The following is a 20,192-nucleotide window of genomic DNA, read 5'->3' as shown; positions in this document are numbered from 1 at the left end:
CAGTAGTACCCCAGTGTTTGTGCCACTTAGCAATGGCCATGTTCTCTTGAAGATACGATGAAATCCTAAAACTTCATATAGGAACGTGATTTTAGAGATCATCCATTCTAACCCTTAGATTCTAGGTGACAAAATGAGGCCTGGAAAATACATGATGCAATTGCTCATGAGTAGCTTATGAGTTCTCAGAATATTTGTGGAAGTTAGCAATTGAGCTGGACTCTTCTGTGTTCTGGTTTTTCTCCTTGTCCACCAAAAAATTATTTTAAAAATCAGGTAGAAGTGGTTTTCCAGATTAATGAAGCCCTATGAGTGGCCAGGTTGAAGGCTAGCATGATGATAAGGAATCTTGTGATATACTTCTGGGTAGGAGTTTATTTTGTTAATTCACAACCCTCCCTCGTTGGCTATCAGCCTACCTTGAATATTGTCTTGTTGTCTTGTTTTTGTTTTTGTTTTTTAAGCCATCTGGGTATGCTTTATTATTTAAGAAATGAAACATAGTTTTCCTGCTGTCTGCCCATTACTTTTGTTGTAATTAGTATTTATTGAGAATGGATTTATGAATCCTTAATTTATTAAAGGAAGTTTCGATTAATTGGTGAATAAAGCATTTATTTTTAGAAAGCTTAAGAGTAAGACCTTTGTTGATTTCTCTTATGTTGGGAAGTTGGTTCTGTAGTCTAAAACGTTCATCATCCTGGCATAAATCTCTTTTGGTGCCTGTTAGGAGAGGTTTTAATCTCAGAAGAATGTTGAGTCATATAAGACATTGGAAAGTCATGAAGGAAGAGAAGACGTGGTAGACCAGGGAACTCTTAATACATTTAGAAAATACAGGTTTATACAAATAATTTTAGAAAACAGCCTTATCTTCTCAAGCTTTTTGATAAAGTAGCAAATTGAGCTGATTTATAAATTGGGAAATTCCTTTTATTTAGAATAGAGAGGTCTCATTTAATAAATTGTTGATTCGCTCTTGCCGTCAATTAGGGTTAAATCTTTTTTGTAACTTGGGACTAACTAGTTCAAGGACCTGTAAATAGGGGAGGAGACTAATGGACACTTGATCATGTCATTTCACTGATGCCTTCACATGACACTAAGTTCAGTGATCTTACTCTGATGTCTCACGAATGAACATTTTTCTATTCAGTAAAGCTTTCTTAGTTAATTTGACAAAACAGACTGGAACTATAGGAAGCTGAGCAGCCCAACTTCCCAACAAAAGTTGGTATGTTATCGACTGAAGAGCTCCTTATTCAAATTTATCAAAGCCAAAATTCCACTGAAAACATGGGGTGACTTACTATGAACATGTTCTCAAATATTAATCTTGGTGGCTAGGTTATGGAAAAGGTGGCATAGATTTTTGTGTAAAACTATTTTTTTGAGTCCCCAAAACCTTCCTCATCACTGGAGTTGTAGGAAAATCAGTTTTGCATATTAATCGCTTGGTTGAAAATCTGTGTGTATCTTAGTTTTTCTGTCCCAAAAGTTAAATGTTCCAGATGGAATATTCTTTACGTGATTTCTTTGAGGCAAGTCTTTGGTGAAAAGAAACTAAGCCCAATTAAGATGTTTTATTGACTCACTAGACCCAGGTAGAGGTCAGTACAAAATGGCTTGTGCTAAAGTATATTCAGCTTAGTCACGACCTGAACTACAAAGCTAAATGTATGCTCTTCATTGTTTAATTTTTATACACAGTTAAAACTAGCCCTCGAAAGCCTCGCGGGAGACCTAGAAGTGGCTCTGACCGAAATTCAGCTCTCCTCTCAGATCCGTCTGTGTTTTCCCCTCTAAATAAATCAGAGACCAAATCTGGAGAAAAGATCAAGAAGAAGGATTCTAAAAGCATAGAAAAGAAGAGAGGAAGACCCCCCACCTTCCCCGGAGTAAAAATCAAAATAACACACGGAAAGGACATTTCAGAGCTACCCAAGGGGAGCAAAGAAGAGAGCTTGAAAAAGATTAAACGGACACCCTCTGCTACATTTCAGCAAGCCACAAAGATTAAAAAATTAAGAGCAGGTAAACTGTCTCCTCTCAAGTCTAAGTTTAAGACAGGGAAGCTTCAAATAGGAAGGAAGGGGGTACAGATTGTCCGACGGCGAGGAAGGCCTCCATCAACAGAAAGGATAAAGACCCCTCCAGGCCTCCTCATTAACTCCGACCTGGAAAAGCCCCAGAAGGTCCGCAAGGACAAGGAAGGAACACCTCCACTCACAAAAGAAGATAAGACAGTAGTCCGACAAAGCCCTCGAAGGATTAAGCCGGTGAGGATTATTCCTTCTTCTAAAAGGACAGACGCAACCATCGCAAAGCAGCTCTTGCAGAGGGCCAAGAAGGGGGCTCAAAAGAAAATTGAGAAAGAAGCAGCCCAGCTGCAGGGAAGGAAGGTGAAGACACAGGTCAAAAACATTCGACAGTTCATCATGCCTGTGGTCAGCGCCATCTCCTCACGGATCATCAAAACCCCCCGGCGGTTTATAGAGGATGAGGATTACGACCCTCCCATTAAAATTGCCCGACTAGAGTCTACACCCAACAGTAGATTCAGCGCCACGTCCTGTGGATCTTCTGAAAAATCCAGTGCGGCTTCTCAGCACTCCTCTCAGATGTCTTCAGACTCCTCCCGATCTAGCAGCCCCAGCGTCGATACCTCCACAGACTCTCAGGCCTCTGAGGATCAGATTCAGGTACTTCCTGAAGAGCGCAGCGAGACCCCCGAAGTTCACACCCCACTGCCGATCTCCCAGTCCCCAGAGAACGACAGTAGTGACAGGAGAAGCAGAAGGTATTCAGTGTCAGAGAGAAGTTTTGGATCTAGGACAGCTAAAAAACTATCGACGCTACAGAGTGCCCCTCAGCAGCAGCCCTCTTCCTCTCCCCCTCCACCCCTGCTCACCCCGCCCCCACCACTGCAGCCAGCCTCCGGCATCTCTGACCACACACCTTGGCTCATGCCTCCCACCATCCCCCTAGCATCACCGTTTCTGCCTGCCTCTGCCGCTCCCATGCAAGGGAAGCGCAAGTCCATTTTGCGAGAACCGACATTTAGGTGGACTTCCTTAAAGCATTCTAGGTCAGAGCCACAGTACTTTTCCTCAGCAAAGTATGCCAAAGAAGGTCTTATTCGCAAACCAATATTTGATAATTTCCGACCCCCTCCACTAACTCCTGAGGACGTGGGCTTTGCGTCTGGGTTTTCGGCGTCCGGCACCGCTGCTTCAGCCCGACTGTTCTCACCGCTCCACTCTGGAACGAGGTTCGATATGCACAAACGGAGCCCCCTCCTGAGAGCTCCAAGATTTACTCCAAGCGAGGCTCACTCTAGAATATTTGAGTCTGTCACCTTGCCTACCAATCGAACTTCTGCTGGAACGTCTTCTTCAGGAGTATCCAACAGAAAGAGGAAGAGAAAAGTCTTCAGCCCCATTCGATCTGAACCAAGGTCTCCTTCTCACTCCATGAGGACAAGAAGTGGAAGGCTTAGTACTGCTGAGCTGTCACCTCTCACCCCGCCGTCTTCTGTCTCCTCCTCGTTAAGCATATCTGTTAGCCCTCTTGCCACTAGTGCCTTAAACCCGACTTTTACTTTTCCTTCTCATTCCCTGACGCAGTCTGGGGAATCTGCAGAGAAAAGCCAGAGACCAAGGAAGCAGGCCAGCACTCCGGCAGAGCCCTTCTCATCTGGCAGCCCCACTCCTCTCTTCCCTTGGTTCACCCCAGGCTCCCAGACGGAAAGAGGCAGAAATAAAGACAAGGCCCCCGAGGAGCCGTCCAAAGACCGAGATGCTGACAAGAGCGTGGAGAAGGACAAGAGTAGAGAGAGAGACCGGGAGAGAGAAAAAGAGAACAAGCGGGAGTCGAGGAAAGAGAAAAGGAAAAAGGGATCAGAAATTCAGAGTAGCTCTGCTCTGTATCCCGTGGGTAGGGTTTCCAAAGACAAGGTTGGCGCTGAAGATGTTGCTGCCTCATCTTCTGCCAAAAAAGCAGCAGGGCGGAAGAAGTCCTCATCCATTGATTCTGGGACTGATATTGCTTCTGTGACTCTTGGGGATACAACAGCTGTCAAAACCAAAATACTTATAAAGAAAGGGAGAGGAAATCTGGAAAAAAACAACTTGGACCTCGGCCCAACTGCCCCATCCCTGGAGAAGGAGAAAACCCTCTGCCTTTCCACTCCTTCATCTAGCACTGTTAAACATTCCACTTCCTCCATAGGCTCCATGTTGGCTCAGGCAGACAAGCTTCCTATGACAGACAAGAGGGTTGCCAGCCTCCTGAAAAAGGCCAAAGCCCAGCTCTGCAAGATTGAGAAGAGTAAGAGTCTTAAACAAACCGACCAGCCCAAAGCACAGGTACTCTTTTCCATCTTGCCTGGTAAACACGATAGTTGACTGAGCCCCTCCTGTGAGTGAGTGTTCGGCGAAGTGTTTTAGTCACATCTAGTTACGGGAGTCAAGAGAAGGGCAGAGGAGGTGGTGGCATATGCAGTGGTCCTGCAAGGACAGGTAGGACTTTGATAGGAAGTGATGGGGGGAGAACATTCTTTTCCCCCTCTGAGAGAGAGACAAGAGTGTGCATGTGCGGGCGAGCAGGTCAGGAAGGGGGGTGGAGGCAGAGGGGTAGAGAGAGAGAGAGAGAGAGAATCTTAAGCAGGCCCCGAGCCCAGCACAGAACCTAATGCAGGGCTTGATCTCACATGCTGAGATCATGACCTGAGCGGAGATCGAAAGTCAGACACTTAAGCAACTGAGCCCTCCAGGTGCCATAGGAGAGAACATTCTAAATAGAGGGCACAATGTGGGTAGAGATGAAACAGTGTGAGACCCATTTGAGAGGAATGACAGATCGCTTTACTGGAATGCACAGGAAGGTGGTGAATTAAGACCAAAAGGTAGTATGTACTTCACAGGTTTGGTGTCATGGAATCTGTGACTTAGTGTCAAAGGTGCATTCTTGTAGTTGGATTGTTTTACTGTTGTTTACTATAGAAAACGGGGTGAGAGGACTTCTCTTCCTCTGAGTAACGAGTGATCAGAGCAATAGATAATAGGCACTGCAGGACACAAATGAGAAGCATGTAGCCTTAAATTGCGGACAGGAAAGCAGTAGGATTCAGTTCGTTAGGATGATGACAAACTTTACAAAGAGAGCTTAGCTTTTTTATTTATTTTTTCTTTTTTTCCAAAGAGAGCTAAGCACTGGCCTTTTCTGAGACGATCTGCTGATCTTTAGGTTCTTTTTAAAAAGTTCCGTGTAGTAGATACATATTTATGTCAACACACCAAGTTAGATTACAATGACCATACCCTTAGGTTTTTCAATGTAGAGCCTTATTTACATTTAGTAATTGTGCCAGTTGAGAGTTCCAGCAAGAGTATGTTGGGATTTATTTCTGATACCATTTTGGCTGTTTTTTGTTTAACCTCCTAGTGATTGGAGCAGTGGCTCTTAATTTAAAATGTGAGATGTTTTTGTGCAGAGCAGTGGCCTTTCATGCTTACATTTATAGTTTCCCCTACTTTTCTCTTGATCAGGGAAATAGAAGTAGTCTGTGATTAGATGAGACCTGTTAACTCCAGGCCCAACTTTTGAATAATGTAGACTGGCAGCTTGAGTTTTGAGGGGAATTTTAATGTGTTTTCATTATTTTTTAAGATTTTATTTGTTTGTTTGACAGAGAGAGTGCAAGGGTAAACACAAGCAGAGGGAGAGGGAGAAGCAGACACCCTGCTGAGCAGGGAGCCCAACTTGGGGCTCAATCCCAGGGCCCCGAGATCATGACCTGAGCTGAAGTCACACTTAACCGACTGAGCCACTCAGGTGCCCCTTGAGGGGAATTTCAAAGTAGTAGTATAACGGGGAATAAAAACTTAGTTGATTTCTGTTTTTTTTTTTTTTTATTAAAAGCCCTGCCTCTGGGGATCCCTGGGCGGCTCAGTGGTTTAGCGCCTGCCTTTGGCCCAGGGAGCAATCCTGGGGTCCCGGGATCGAGTCCCGGTCGGGCTCCTGGCATGGAGCCTGCTACTCCCTCCTCCTGTGTCTCTGCCTCTCTCTCTCTCTCTCTCTATGTCTATCATAAATAATAAATAAATAAATATTTTTTAAAAGCCCTGCCCCCTCTTTTGCTGCCAATTTTAGGATACAGAACTAGTTGATTTCTGTAGATCGTCCTAGCTTACCAGCTGGGAATAGTTACAGTTGTCTGTGTTGATTCTAGATTGTAATGAGCTAACTAACTCTACCTTGGCTTCGTTTAGCTACATTTTCAACATGTATGCTTGCTGTTGTTGGATTTGACTTGCTTCTTATTCAGGGTCAAGAAAGTGATTCATCAGAGACCTCTGTGCGAGGACCCCGCATTAAACATGTCTGCAGAAGAGCTGCTGTTGCCCTTGGCCGAAAACGAGCTGTATTTCCTGATGACATGCCCACCCTGAGTGCCTTACCATGGGAAGAACGAGAAAAGATTTTGTCTTCCATGGGGAATGATGGTAGGTCAAGGGTGTCCACCTGAAGTCTTGAGTGGACGTTTGATTTGTTTGCTGGTCATCCTGGGGATAGCTGGTAGGCTCTTCATAGCACCGTGTGTTAGTCTGGGTCCTCCAAAAGACAAATGGGAAGGCTGTATTAAACGTGCAAGGATTACACGAGAGAAAATGCCTGAGAGAGAGAAAATGGGAGGGAGCTGGGGGAGGCTGGGCCAACTGTCAGGCCACTCTGCAAGTCTGACCCCAATGAAAGAGAGAGGGAAGGAGAGTTGGACAGAATCTTCCTAGACTGTTTTCCCAGAGAGTTTGCAAGGCTGTCAGGGAGTCCTTGAGCAAAAGTCCACGGTCAGGGGAGTTTTGTGTCTCCCAGGAACAGGCCTGCCTTAGTATTCCTGCCATGCTCAGTCACTACCTAGGAGCATATGTGTATGCTGTGGCCTTGGTGAGCCACCGGAACTCAGAGCACAGCAGATGGGCCCTTGGGGCAGTTAGTTACGTTCCCTGTGGTTGGAGGTCCGTGAGGCACATTCTCCTGGTTGCATTTAGATGCTGGGTGACTTAAATGCTAGGTGACAGCTCCTACAAAATGTAGAGATTTCGAGAATCTTAAGCATTCAATTCGCATTCTTGGTTTTAGGTTAGACTGTGTTTTGTTCTCAATATTCGGATTTCTGCTTGCATCAAGCTGCAAGTTATAGGCCTTTTATTTTATTTTTTTATTTTTTATTTTTTATTTTTTTAGGCCTTTTAAAACACTTTAAAAATTATTTAAAACAGGCTCTGACTTATGCATATGAATATTTTTATTATGACGTATTTCATTTTTGGAGTCCCGATTAAAATGAGGCTTGAATGTATGTGATGATATAAATGGATCTTGAAAAACTCCGCCTCTGCTCCCAGGAATTAGATACTCCCTCAGAACTAATGACACGTTTCTTTAACAGACAAGTCATCAATTGCTGGCTCAGAAGATGCTGAACCTCTTGCTCCACCCATCAAACCAATTAAACCCGTTACCAGAAACAAGGCGCCTCAGGAACCTCCAGTAAAGAAAGGGCGACGATCCAGGCGGTGTGGGCAGTGTCCTGGCTGCCAGGTGCCTGAGGACTGTGGTGTTTGTACTAATTGCTTAGACAAACCCAAGTTTGGTGGCCGAAATATAAAGAAGCAGTGCTGCAAGTGAGTGGGTGTCTTACTCTGAGGTATCGACCTCCTAGCCACGGAGGTGGTGTTTATGCCTGGGTCTGTTGCAAGGATGTATCAGAAAACTGAATGTGGTTGTGTTGAGTCTCCTTGAGGTGCGAGGTCAGTTGCAGAGTTGGATTTTGTGACGTGGCTAGGTTTGGGCTATCCTTAAATACGAAATACTCTGAGGCAGTGCCCATCTAGTAGAAAAGTCCTACGGCGGTGGACATGTGCTGTATGGTAGCCATTAGCCCAACGTGGCTGTAGGACACTTGAAGTATGGTTCGTGTGCCCGAGGAATGACATGTTTAATTGCATTTCCTTTCAATTAATTTAAACTTAAATGGCACATGTACCTCGTGGCTACCATATCAGTGCAGCTCTGGAGGGTTTCTACTTAAAAATTGATGAATTTATATATTTATATTTTATATATAAGTTACACATATGTAATATTTACATACATTGAGCTGTGATTGAGCTATAATTTATACTTAATTTAAATACATATCATATTATCTATTTGCATTATAATTTTTCAGGTCAACTGAAATTATGGCATTCAGGAAATAGTGGTGACATCTTAGTATAAGACCCTTGGCGGGATCCCTGGGTGGCTCGGCGGTTTAGCGCCTGCCTTTGGCCCAGGGTGTGATCCTGGAGTCCTGGGGTCAAGTCCCGCATCGGGCTCCCTGCATGGAGCCTGCTTCTCCCTCTGCCTGTGTCTCTGCCTCTCTCTCTCTCTCTCTCTCTCTCTCTCTCTGTCTTTCATGAATAAATAAATAAAATCTTAAAAAAAAAAAAAAAAAAAGACCCTTGGCCTTCTAACTCCCAGAATATTTTCATGCATGTGGAAGTTTTGATCTGAAAGTTTTGATTACTCAACCTTTTCTCCCTTGTTTTAGTGAGTTCGTGGAGGCACTTTCTGCTCTTTGGGATAATTTGTTTTCAATGGATCAAGAAAGTTGCACGAACACATTTTAGTGACTGAGCATCTATTAAAGTGCCTGGCATAAGGAGTAGATATTAGCAATAGGTATTTGCTGAATGAATGGTAATATGAAAGTGATTTAGAGAAAATGTGGTTGGGAGAAATTGTTCAGGGGAGCCAGTTTCTAGGAGGCAGTAAGTAATCCTGTACTTTGGTTTAGTCTGGCCTTAAGCAAGAATCTTGTCTCAGTCCCATTAGCGGAAAGAAGTGAGATAATTCACTGATCAGCAGAAAGGTACATGATTGCAGGATAAACCTGCACTATTTATTTAGGGGTGGAAATGGATGTAGCTCAGTTTTAGACTTCAGATTAAGTTGCAGTTTCCTTAAATTGAGGGGTGAAATATATAACAAAGCCCTTAGGTATACCTATAGTATTGTAGTGTCAGACAAAGGATTTGATGCTTAATTTTAGTCCTTTTTTATTCAGATAACTATATGAATATTAATCTCATACAGGAGCAGAACTAATTTGAGGATTAGAAACACCAGCTGATTTGTTGTGTGTGGTGCTAGTCAGTACTGGGTTATAAGAAATTTGAGTCCCATTTCAAAAATAATTTGATACTTGCTCTTTATAGACCCTAGAGGTAGGTAAAATTGCTGATCGAAGCATTCAGAGGCTCAGATTGAATCTGAGTAGTGAACAGTACTCTTTTTCAACTCTCAAAATGAACCCTAGTAAAGGTTCACTAGTTCTTGCAGACAAACTAACACTTATTTCAATGGCTTTTCTTCTAAATGTGGTTTACATTATGGTATTCTTTGTTATCCTAGGATGAGAAAATGTCAGAATCTACAATGGATGCCTTCCAAAGCCTACCTTCAGAAGCAAGCAAAAGGTAGCGTTGTAAAACTGATCTTCCCCAAATGCTTCCTGACTTAATGCCATGTAGTCATGTACATCTAGTGTAAAGAGAATGCTGGTAACTGCTCTCCCCAGTGAGTTGGTGTTTTTTGTTTTTTGGTTTTTTTTTGTTTTTTGCGAGTTGGTGTTTGTTGAAGCTTGGGTGGTAGGTAGTTCCATGAGGGTTCATTTACTCTTCCCTTTACTTTGAAATTTTCCATAATCAAAAAAAATTTTTAATTCTTATAAAAATTCCAGTCCGTTCCATTTCCTAGAGCAACACAAGTATCCCTCTCTCACCCAATCAACTTGTGCCTTCCAGTGTCAGCTTTAGCTCCAGGAAACTGTGAATCAGGTTGTGTTATATTCCTCTGCTTCTACCTTAAATAAAGTTTTTCTCACGTATACATAAATAATCTTGGGGGGTTTTTTCCCCCTAGCTGTGAAAAAGAAAGAGAAAAAATCTAAAACCAGCGAAAAGAAAGAGAGCAAGGAGAGCAATGTTGGGAAATGTGTGGTGGACTCTGGTCAGAAACCTGCCCCGTCAGCAAGAGAGGACCCTGCCCCCAAGAAAAGCAATAGTGAACCTCCTCCTCGAAAGCCCGTCGAGGAAAAGAGCGAAGAAGGGAACACCTCTGCCCCGGTTCCGGAATCCAAACAAGTTACCACTCCAGCTTCTAGGAAGTCCAGCAAGCAGGCCTCCCAGCCAGCGCCAGTCACCCCTCCACAACCACCGAGCACAGCACCACCGAGGAAGGAAGTTCCCAAGACCACTCCTAGCGAGCCCAAGAAGAAACAGCCTCCACCACCAGAAGCAGGTGAGTGAGGAAGGCAAGAAGGAATCGCTGAGCCACAAGTACCAGCAGAGAACACTTCTTAAACAGCATTTGGAAGCCCAAAATGTATATCTGTAAGCCTTTAGTGAAGGAAAATTAGCTCTCTTTTAAACTATTTATGTAAAAATAAAGAAATAGAAGCAAAAAACCAGTTAAGCTGGAGACATTGTCTTAATTTCCTATGTTAAGCTTAGCGTGTCAGTCGGTTGTTGTGTTTCTAATGCCCCCTTCCTCACAGGCCAGTAGGTCCTGAAGTGGTCACTGCTGTTTAGCATGTACTCTGAGGTTAGTGGTGTCTGACTGCAATTTATTTTGAATTCTTTAGGTCCAGAGCAAAGCAAGCAGAAAAAAGTGGCTCCTCGCCCAAGTATTCCTGTAAAACAAAAACCAAAAGAAAAGGTGAGGAGAGATTTCTTTCTTTGCCATTGCTCAGGGATGTGTTCTATTCTGTAGGGACCTTATCTTGTCCTTGACGTTTACGTGATTGAGGGAATGAAACCACGTATCTGCTTCTCTGTAGATGGCCGTGGATTTCTTCAAGATGAACAAACTTCAGGTTTAGGCTCTACCTCTTTTTTTTTTTTTTTTGTCTTCCCTTGTTGCTCTCTCTTCCTCGTGACCTTTTATGCTTAGGCTGATGCCGCAGGCTGCTTACTATAATTGTTTTTTGCTCTCTACATCCTTTAGCTATACTTGTCTACAAAAATCCCCCTTCCCTATGTCAACTATGTTTATTATGTGGAGAGAGTGAGGTCTTTAAGAATTTTCTGGCTCGGGGGACCTGGGCGGCTCAGTCGGTTGAGCATCCAGCTCTTGATTTCAGCTCTGGTCATGATCTCAGGGTCATGGGATCAAGCCCCTCATTGGGCAGCACAGAGTCTCCCTTTACTTCTCCCTCTTCCCCTCTCGCTGTGCATGCACTCTCTCTTTCTCTCAAATAAATAAATTTTTTAAAATGTTAAAAAAAATGAATTCTTCTAGATCTTTCTGCTGCTTCTCTATGCTACCTTAACAGTGTGCATGCATGTCCTGGCTGATGCTCTCAAGAGTATCAGCAATGCCAAAAAGAGGCAGATACCAAGGTCTTATTAAGCCTTGCTCTGAGGTCATTGTCTGGCTTCTGACTGTGGTAATAAAGCATGGTTACACTGATGAATTGAAATGATTGATGGTCACAGAGCTGCGAACACTTGTTGTGACCATCCTAGACAGATTAAATAAGAGTGGAATGGTCAGCCCCAGAGTCTATGTGCAACTCAAAGATCTAGAAAAATGGCAGAATAACCTGCTCCCATGCTGTCACTTTAGTTTCATTGTGCCAACAACCTCAGCTGGTATCATGGACCACGAAGAAGCAAGACAAAAACCCATAGGCAGGAGAGTCCTGGAATTCTTCTAGGGCTGTAATACATACATAAAATGCCTCAATGGGAAAAAGAACCTGAAGATTAACTCTGTGTCTGTAGGATACTTGTATTGGAAACATGTTCTCCAGAGCTATTAATAAGATTCGTTGTTTGCATTGTTATCTGTTGAAAAAGTGAAGGCAAGTAGGATGCGGTTTTGTTCTTTATCCATCTTCTGTCTCTGTAGGAAAAGCCACCTCCAGTCAGTAAGCAGGAGAACACAGGCACTTTGAATATCCTCAGCACTCTCTCCAATGGCAATAGTTCGAAGCAAAAAATCCCAGCAGATGGAGTCCACAGGATCAGAGTGGACTTTAAGGTAAAAGTGTGTAGGGTCATGTAGTATATCAACCATCCTGGACTTCAAATCAGAAAAATGGGGTTATCAAAGGTGTTGATGAAAGAGGAGGGATTTCAGCACCCAGTCAGGGATGTGGCAGGTGGGTTCAGGTGTAAGAGAGTTCTGGTCAATGTCCTGGGGTCACCATTTATGAGCTGACTAATGAACGTGGGCATTGAGACACTGCCGACCAAAGTGAGTGATACGTACCTTCGGAGAACAGCATCTGAGGAAATAATTCTTTCACACGGAAACCCTCCAACCATGACAATGGCTTAAGTCAGACTCTAAGGACAAGTCACCCTCGGGGTATCTTTGCATTCTCGTTCACAAGAACTGAACCAGTAGGTGAGCCTTTTAACAGTTTGTGTTTGAGATTAAAATGTCTTAAAGCAGCAGTTATTCTTGATCCCATCGAAACGAAGCCTTCTTGCCACTCTGGTGTCACTCTGAGTTTATGTTTGCCAGCCTCACTCTCAATCCAAAGCTGTGTCATTGCAACTTGTTCATAAATGATCTGTCTTTCTCTCTACAGGAGGATTGTGAAGCAGAAAATGTGTGGGAGATGGGAGGTTTAGGAATCTTGACGTCTGTTCCTATAACACCCAGAGTGGTTTGCTTTCTCTGTGCCAGCAGTGGGCATGTAGAGGTAAGAGATCTTGCTTCTTGGTACCCCAGAAAGTTGAATGGTAGTTGATTTTGCTGTGATGAAAGAAATCATTTATTCTGTTTTGATGGTATGTGGCAGATACTATCCCCTCTTTATTTTTAAAGTAATCTTTATGCCCAATTTGAGGCTCAAACTCACAAGAGCAAGAGTCGCATTCTCTGCCAACTGAGCCACCCAGACACCCCTGTTGTTCCCTCCTTAAGCCAGCTAATGAAATGCTGTAGACGTTTTTTAGAGATTTCATAAAGGAATCTGCTCCTTAGTAGAAGAGCAGAATTATTGAGTGTGAAAGGTTTAATGGTCTCATCTCTTTAAATTCAGACTCTTTATTATTTCTGATATTTCTGCTATATGTTCAAATATGGCAAAAATGATATAGTGCGCTTTTGGAAAAAGAGACGGCTGCCTTATATTGACTGTCAAAAATGCCTAGTCTATAAAGAGCTCTTAGCAATTAATAAGAAAAAGGAAGAACACCCAGTAAAAAAAATAGGCGCAGGACAGGAATATGTAATTCACAAAATGAGAAATAAAAACATGGTGGGAGGGGGTCCTTAAGCCTTCTGTTGACCTTAAATTGGACATTAAAGTATGATTTAAAATCATGTGGGAAGGGGTGCCTCGCTAGCTAGCTCAGTCAGTGGAGCATGAGATTATTGATTTTGGGGTTGTGAGTTCAAGCCCCACGTAGGCTGTAGAGATTGCTTTAAAAAATCTTCAGAGACGGGATCCCTGGGTGGCGCAGCGGTTTAGCGCCTGCCTTTGGCCCAGGGCGCGATCCTGGAGACCCGGGATCGAATCCCACATCGGGCTCCCGGTGCATGGAGCCTGCTTCTCCCTCTGCCTGTGTCTCTGCCTCTCTCTCTCTCTCTCTCTCTGTATGACTATCATAAATAAATTTAAAAAATTAAATAAATAAATAAATAAATAAATAAAAATAAAAATAAAAAATCTTCAGAGGCACCTGGATGGCTCAATCGGTTAAGTGTCTGAGTCTTGACTTTGGCTCAGGTTGTGATCTCAGGGTTATGAGATTGAGCCCCGAATCCGCTCCATGCTCAGCATGGAGTCTGCTGGAGATTCTCTGTCTCCCTCCCCTGCCCCTCACTTACTCTCTTTCTTATTAATAAGTAAATTAATAAAATCTTTAAGAAAATCGTATGGGGAAGAAAAGATATGTGGAAATAGGGACTTTCTCTTGGTGGAAACTAAGTTAGTTGCAATCTTTCTTTCTCAGAAGCTTGTTCAGAAATGTGTATTTGTCTTTAAAACAAGCATACTGTCTAACCCAGTAATGGCGCTCCAGGCATTTATCCTAAGAATATAATTAGATAAATCAACAAATAGGTATATGCTGATAGGTATGTATGTGTGTGTGTGTATAATACACACACACACATATATATAATAAACCCTTCTCTATATGGATGTATAATAAACAGAGGGATTTATTTCAGTATTGTTTATGGTAATGAAAAATAGCAAACCACCAAAAGTTTGTCAATAAGGGGCAAGGTCTTCTTACAGTAATCATAGGACATGTATATAAGGGCAAATATAAAGTACTAGATAATAACATATATTGACATGAGAAGGTGTCCATAACATGGAGACACTCACTCTCTTACTGAGTTAAGAGAGCAGGTTACAAAGCAGGATATAAAGTGTGACCCCATTTTGGTTTGGATATTGTTTTAAAAATGTATATGCAGGAAAAATTGTGGAAGGATTTACATCAAAATCTTAACAGTGATTGCATTATGGGTGCCTTGTTTTCTCTTCATTTTATTTTTCTTTATCCTTTTGAGTCTTTTGCAGTATTTGCCACCCTTACAGTAAGAAAGAAGTAAAAAGAATTTTGATTAGGAAGCAGTAGTTTGTCATTCATATAATTCTCAATTCCAGAATGCCTTCTTAGCTTGTTATTTTATCACATATGTATTTTAAGGTCATGAAGAAATTACAAAGCCAGCTAATAATGTGGATATTGAGTAATCTGAGAGACTCACTCACTAGCTAAGAGATTCAGTCCTGCCCACTTGGTATGTTAAATTGTACAGTAGCAAAATTACAAATTATTTTCTGGTATTCATTCATTACGCAAAAATATTTTAGTGCCTATTATGAACAATAATATGGTTCTAAGTGGCGAGGCTGTTTTAGATACTACTGAGACTAAGAATATTCAGTCTGTAAGTGTCAGGGGTCCACTGTATCTCTTCTGCACATAATCTTAATGCTTTACATCCACACATATGCTGCCCTGAGGAATAACTGGTAGCACCAGTCCTTCAACTTCTGTGATAAAATGGGGAGTTTTTTCAGAGTATAATTGCTTTAATTTAAATTGTGTGGTTTTTCACAGCAATCCCACAGGATTCCTAAAAACTGAACTAGAGGATGAATAGCTCACTGCCTGTATTATAACCCTAAAACATAACTGGTGCTTGATGAATTCTGACATTTGAGTTGGGTTTTTTTTGTTTGTTTGTTTTAAGATTTATCTATTCATTTGAGAGAGAGAGCATGCATTGGGGAAAGGACAGAGGAAGAGAGAGAATCCCTAGCAAGTTCCGTACTGCACTGAGTGCAGAGCCCAACATGAGGCTCAATCCCACGACCATGATGAGATCATGACCTGAGCTAAAACCAAGAGTTGGACACTTAACCAACTGCACCACCCATGCACCCCCTGACATTCGAATTTTTAAAACCTTTTATGTTGACATTCTTTCAGATTTACAGAAAAGTTACAAGAGTGTAGTACAAAGAATTCCCATATACCTTTCACCCAGATTTCCCAAATGTTCATATTTTTTATTTGCTTTATCCTTTCCTGTGTCTGTATTTTACAAAGTGAGAAATAAAATATGTACATACATTTTGTATATAGACATATTTTATATATAGACACTTTTTTTATAGAGAGACACATTTTTTTTCTAAAAATTTGGAAGTTGCAGATGTGTCCTTTTATGTCTAAATATTTTAGTGTGTATTTCCTAAAACCAAGGACATTCTCTCACATAATCATGGTGTAGTTGTCAGTCAGGACATTACAGAGCTATATTACTGTTATCTAATCTATAAACCTTATTTAGGTTTGGCCAGTTGTCCCAATAATTCTCTTATGGCAAAGGAAATGTCTGGGTCATCTTCATTCAAATTAAAAAAAAAAAAAATCCCTACATGAAAATACTATTTCTACAATTAGAGCGGGAGAGGACGAACCGGAGCTTACATATCTGTCTTTAGTATCTTGTAGGAAGCCCTTAAAACCCTCCCTCTTTCCCCTTTCCCACAGCTCTTTGCTTGTACCTCGCTTTTGGCACTTAGTGCATTCTGGTGAATCTGGAATTATATTTATTTTGACACTTTTAAAATTCTACCGTTATTACTCTAGGCCCCTGCATCTCCTGCAGTGCCTAATCTTGTGCTTTTTTTTTTTTAACATAGTCATTGCTAAATGATTTATGTATTAAATAAAATAAATAAATATATACCACTGGACTCCTAAAGCCTGAAGTCTGTGAATAGCACTTGGTTGAGGTCTCTCCGTGTCATGTGACGATGTGTTCCCCTCTTCCCCCCTAGTTTGTGTATTGCCAAGTCTGTTGTGAGCCCTTCCACAAGTTTTGTTTGGAGGAGAACGAGCGCCCCCTGGAGGACCAGCTGGAGAACTGGTGTTGTCGCCGCTGCAAGTTCTGTCACGTTTGTGGAAGGCAGCATCAAGCTACAAAGGTAGGAAACAAAGTCACGACTGTTCAGACTGTTACTCTCTAGCTCCGTTTCTGCCTTTTGGTTTAGGCTTTTGTACCTATATTTTTTCTCTGTTGGTTTAGTCTATCGTGACTATTAAGTACAATTCATTGCCTATTTTTGTGTTTTAATTTGAGGAATATTGGATAAAATCTCCCCAATAACCCGAATCTACCTGATAAGAATATCCATCACTGAGTGCCTTTAGCAGGATATAAATCCCAGTGCTTTCTTTGAGAGTGAAATAATTCGGGAGAAATTTTAAACTGTTTGAATGATATGCTATACTTCCTTGAAAGTCAGTATGAAATGATTACCAAATAAGAGGTATTTCAAGTGAGTCGAATGCAATACCGATCTTTTTTTTTTTTCTTATGTGCTACCCACCTTCTTGCCTTTATATTTTCTTTCTTTCTTTTTTTTTTAATTAAAGTATAACGGACATATGATTTGATGTGAGTTTCAGGTGCACAGCTTAGTGACTCAGCACTTCTGTACATGACTCAGGGCTCACCACAAGGATCACGGTCACCATCCACCGTCACACAGCATTATTACAATCTCATGGACTGTACTCCCTCTGCTGTCCTTTCCTCTCCCTGACTTGTTTATTTTCTACCTGGAAGCATGTCCCTCTTCATCCTCTGTCTTTGTGTCCTTTACAGCAGCTGCTGGAGTGTAATAAGTGCCGAAACAGCTATCACCCCGAGTGCCTGGGACCAAACTACCCCACCAAGCCCACCAAGAAAAAGAAAGTTTGGGTAGGTACATGTCCCGCTGCAGCAGAGAGAACTGTCATGGATTCTTGGGCTTGAACAAGGGATGTCCCTGTAGCCATTTGTTGGTCTCATTATTAGGAAGAACCATCCTAAAAAAGAGGTCAACTCGAGAAATGGATAGCCTCTGATGTCTTTAAATGAGACGAGATATTAAAAATAAGAAATTCCTGTTGAATTTCTTGTCTTTCCCAGATCTGCACCAAGTGTGTTCGCTGCAAGAGCTGTGGATCCACGACTCCAGGCAAAGGGTGGGACGCGCAGTGGTCTCATGATTTTTCACTGTGCCACGACTGTGCCAAACTCTTTGCTAAAGGTACTTCAAAAAAGCCAGTTTTGTCAACTTGTCAGGCTTATATTTGGTGTTTTGAAGGCAAACTGGACACTGCAGTGGAACAAACTAAAAAGCTGTGTACACCTTGCCAAGGATACCGTTCAGATCCATTTACTAAGTTTCTGATCTTGCTCTTTTCTTTACACAGAGCATTATAGCAACTAGAAATATTTTGTTAGCTTATACAGGAAGAATTAAAGGGACTTTTTGTAATAACCAACTACAAAGAAGTGCTCTAAGCCAGTATTTCTTAAAGTGAGGTACATAGACATTAGATAATTTCAGAAATGATTATAGGTGTTACCAAGTCAACCATTTCATTCTAATAGTTACACTAGAAAAAAATTATACCTAATACATTAAATTCATTTTACTGACTTGGGATAATAATGATACAAAGCTTAGTACTGACATTGAAAGTAACCAATCAATTTTAAGTTTATTAAGTAAAGAGTAATAGGGAGGTGCATGGAGAAAGCAAATTGATGAAGTCTGTACTTTGTGCTTAAGTTTAGGATGTGTTGAGCTCTAATTTAAAGTGCTAGGAATAAAGAGAAAGTGTAAATGAACTGTTTTTTTACTCTCATGTCCTCGCCTCCTTTTTAAAAATCTAAATCTTTCTTTGGGGAATCCCTGGGTTTGCTCAGTGGTTTGGTGCCTTCCTTCAGCCGGGGGTGTGATCCTGGAGACCTGGGATCAAGTCTCACATTGGGCTCCCTGCATGGAGCCTGCTTCTCCCTCTCTGCCTGTGTCTCTGCTTCTCTCTGTATCTCTGTGTGTCTCTCATGAATAAATAGATAAAATCTTTTTTTAAATAAATAAATAATAAATAAATAAATAAATAAATCTTTCTTTGAAATGTGTAAGAGAGAAAGTCTCTTATTCGTTTTCTACTGCGTTATTTGTAAACTCTACCTTGTGACCTTTAAGAATGAGTCTAAATAGAATTTGTGGCATATTCGAAGAGCTTAGAATAATCTTGACACTTCACAGATGTGTGAGCATTGCAGAGTAGATCCATGCCGGCATTTGTAAGCAGTTCCAGAGGAGAGCTGGCACCTGGAAGTCAGGGCCTGAGTGGCACTGGGGTGTGAGCCAGAGCACTGCTGAAGAGTGTACTTTGCTTTCAGGGAACTTCTGCCCTCTCTGTGATAAGTGTTACGACGACGATGACTACGAGAGTAAGATGATGCAGTGTGGGAAGTGTGATCGCTGGGTCCATTCCAAATGTGAGAATCTTTCAGGTACAGAAGGTTGGAGTCTTTTTATTACGGTTTCCTTCTTGCTTGGTACACTTAGAGCCCCCAGAGTAATGCGTCAAGTGATGCTCACTTAGTGGGACCCTAGCCCTTTAAGATCTTTATTTGCTGTGTTTGCTGGGCGCTTTAACCTATAGACCCCCGAGCCCCAGATCCGGGGCTGGTGTCCGTAGTACCCCACAGAGATGGGTGCGTGCGGGGTTCCCCAGGGGATGCCAGAGTCTAGCCACTGTCCCCAGTACGTGGCTTCGTATGAAGCTGCCCTCCCCTCTGTGCCCCTCTTGAGAGCACCTCAGCATTGCAGGTTTTTGTTTTTCTAGACGAGATGTATGAGATTCTATCTAATCTGCCAGAGAGTGTGGCCTACACCTGTGTGAACTGTACTGAGCGGCACCCGGCAGAGTGGCGGCTGGCCCTGGAGAAGGAGCTCCAGCTCTCTCTGAAGCAAGTCCTGACCGCTCTGCTGAACTCGCGGACCACTAGCCACTTGCTTCGCTACCGGCAGGTAGGCCCGAGTCTGCTTTCAGTTCCCAAGACTTTGTTCTTAGGTGGGTTTTACCCAGTGATGGGACATTTGTTTGCCTCTTTCTCATGTAGTCCTGTAGTATTAACTTGCTTTGCCTTTCAACTGTTAGGAAAATCTTTAGGAACAAGAGTAGGACCTTCTTCGGGGGCCTTCTTTGCTGTTATAATAAGAAATTTGGACTTCATGCTCTGAGGGCTCTAGCGAGTGCCAATGAAAGGCTTCACCCAAGAGTAACCCTATCAGAGTTGCTTTTTAGGGAGAAAAAAAAGGAGGGGCACATGGGTGGCTCAGGGTTGAGCGTCTGCTTTTGGCTCAGGTCCTGATCCCACAGCCCTGGGATCGAGTCCTGCATTGGGCTCCCCGCAGGGAGCCTGTTTTTCCCTCTGCCTGTGTCTTTGCCTCTCTCTGTGTGTCTGTCATGAATAAATAAATAAAACCTTCAAAAAAAGAAAGAAAAAGGAAAAAAAAGATTCTGATGAGAAGAAGGAAGGATTGAAGAGGCTGGAGGCAGGAATGGTGGTTAGGAGGTAGTTGGAGTAATCTGGGAGAGTGTTGGCCTAATCTGACAGTCATGTGGCTGTCACTCTGGGAGATATCCCTAGGGCTCCTTGGCACAATTTGTAAACCACTACTTTTTGCCCACCATCCACTACTTTTATAGATGGTACACCTGTAGAGTAGTCACTGGAAACACAAGGTAAAATGTTGGAAGAACCTCAAAGATAACTGTACCTGCTTTGGCTGCCGCTTTGTCTCC

At 42.4% G+C, this 20,192-nt stretch overlaps 1 protein-coding gene across 1 annotated transcript in view; it reads left to right on the top strand.

Moving 5' to 3' along the window:
- Positions 1-20,192, top strand: part of KMT2A (lysine methyltransferase 2A) — an 88,145-nt gene that overhangs the window by 30,735 nt on the left and 37,218 nt on the right. Inside the window, 13 exon segments of the mRNA XM_049109913.1 lie at positions 1,711-4,367; positions 6,329-6,506; positions 7,451-7,685; positions 9,460-9,524; positions 9,970-10,347; positions 10,691-10,764; positions 11,959-12,090; positions 12,647-12,760; positions 16,376-16,522; positions 17,206-17,301; positions 17,512-17,632; positions 18,781-18,894; positions 19,230-19,414. Of these exon segments, the coding sequence (XP_048965870.1) occupies positions 1,711-4,367; positions 6,329-6,506; positions 7,451-7,685; positions 9,460-9,524; positions 9,970-10,347; positions 10,691-10,764; positions 11,959-12,090; positions 12,647-12,760; positions 16,376-16,522; positions 17,206-17,301; positions 17,512-17,632; positions 18,781-18,894; positions 19,230-19,414 (4,496 nt within the window).

The sequence above is a fragment of the Canis lupus genome, chromosome 5 (assembly GCF_003254725.2).
Source record: "Canis lupus dingo isolate Sandy chromosome 5, ASM325472v2, whole genome shotgun sequence".
Lineage (NCBI taxonomy): Eukaryota > Metazoa > Chordata > Mammalia > Carnivora > Canidae > Canis > Canis lupus.
This window is presented reverse-complemented; position numbering and strand designations above follow the sequence as displayed.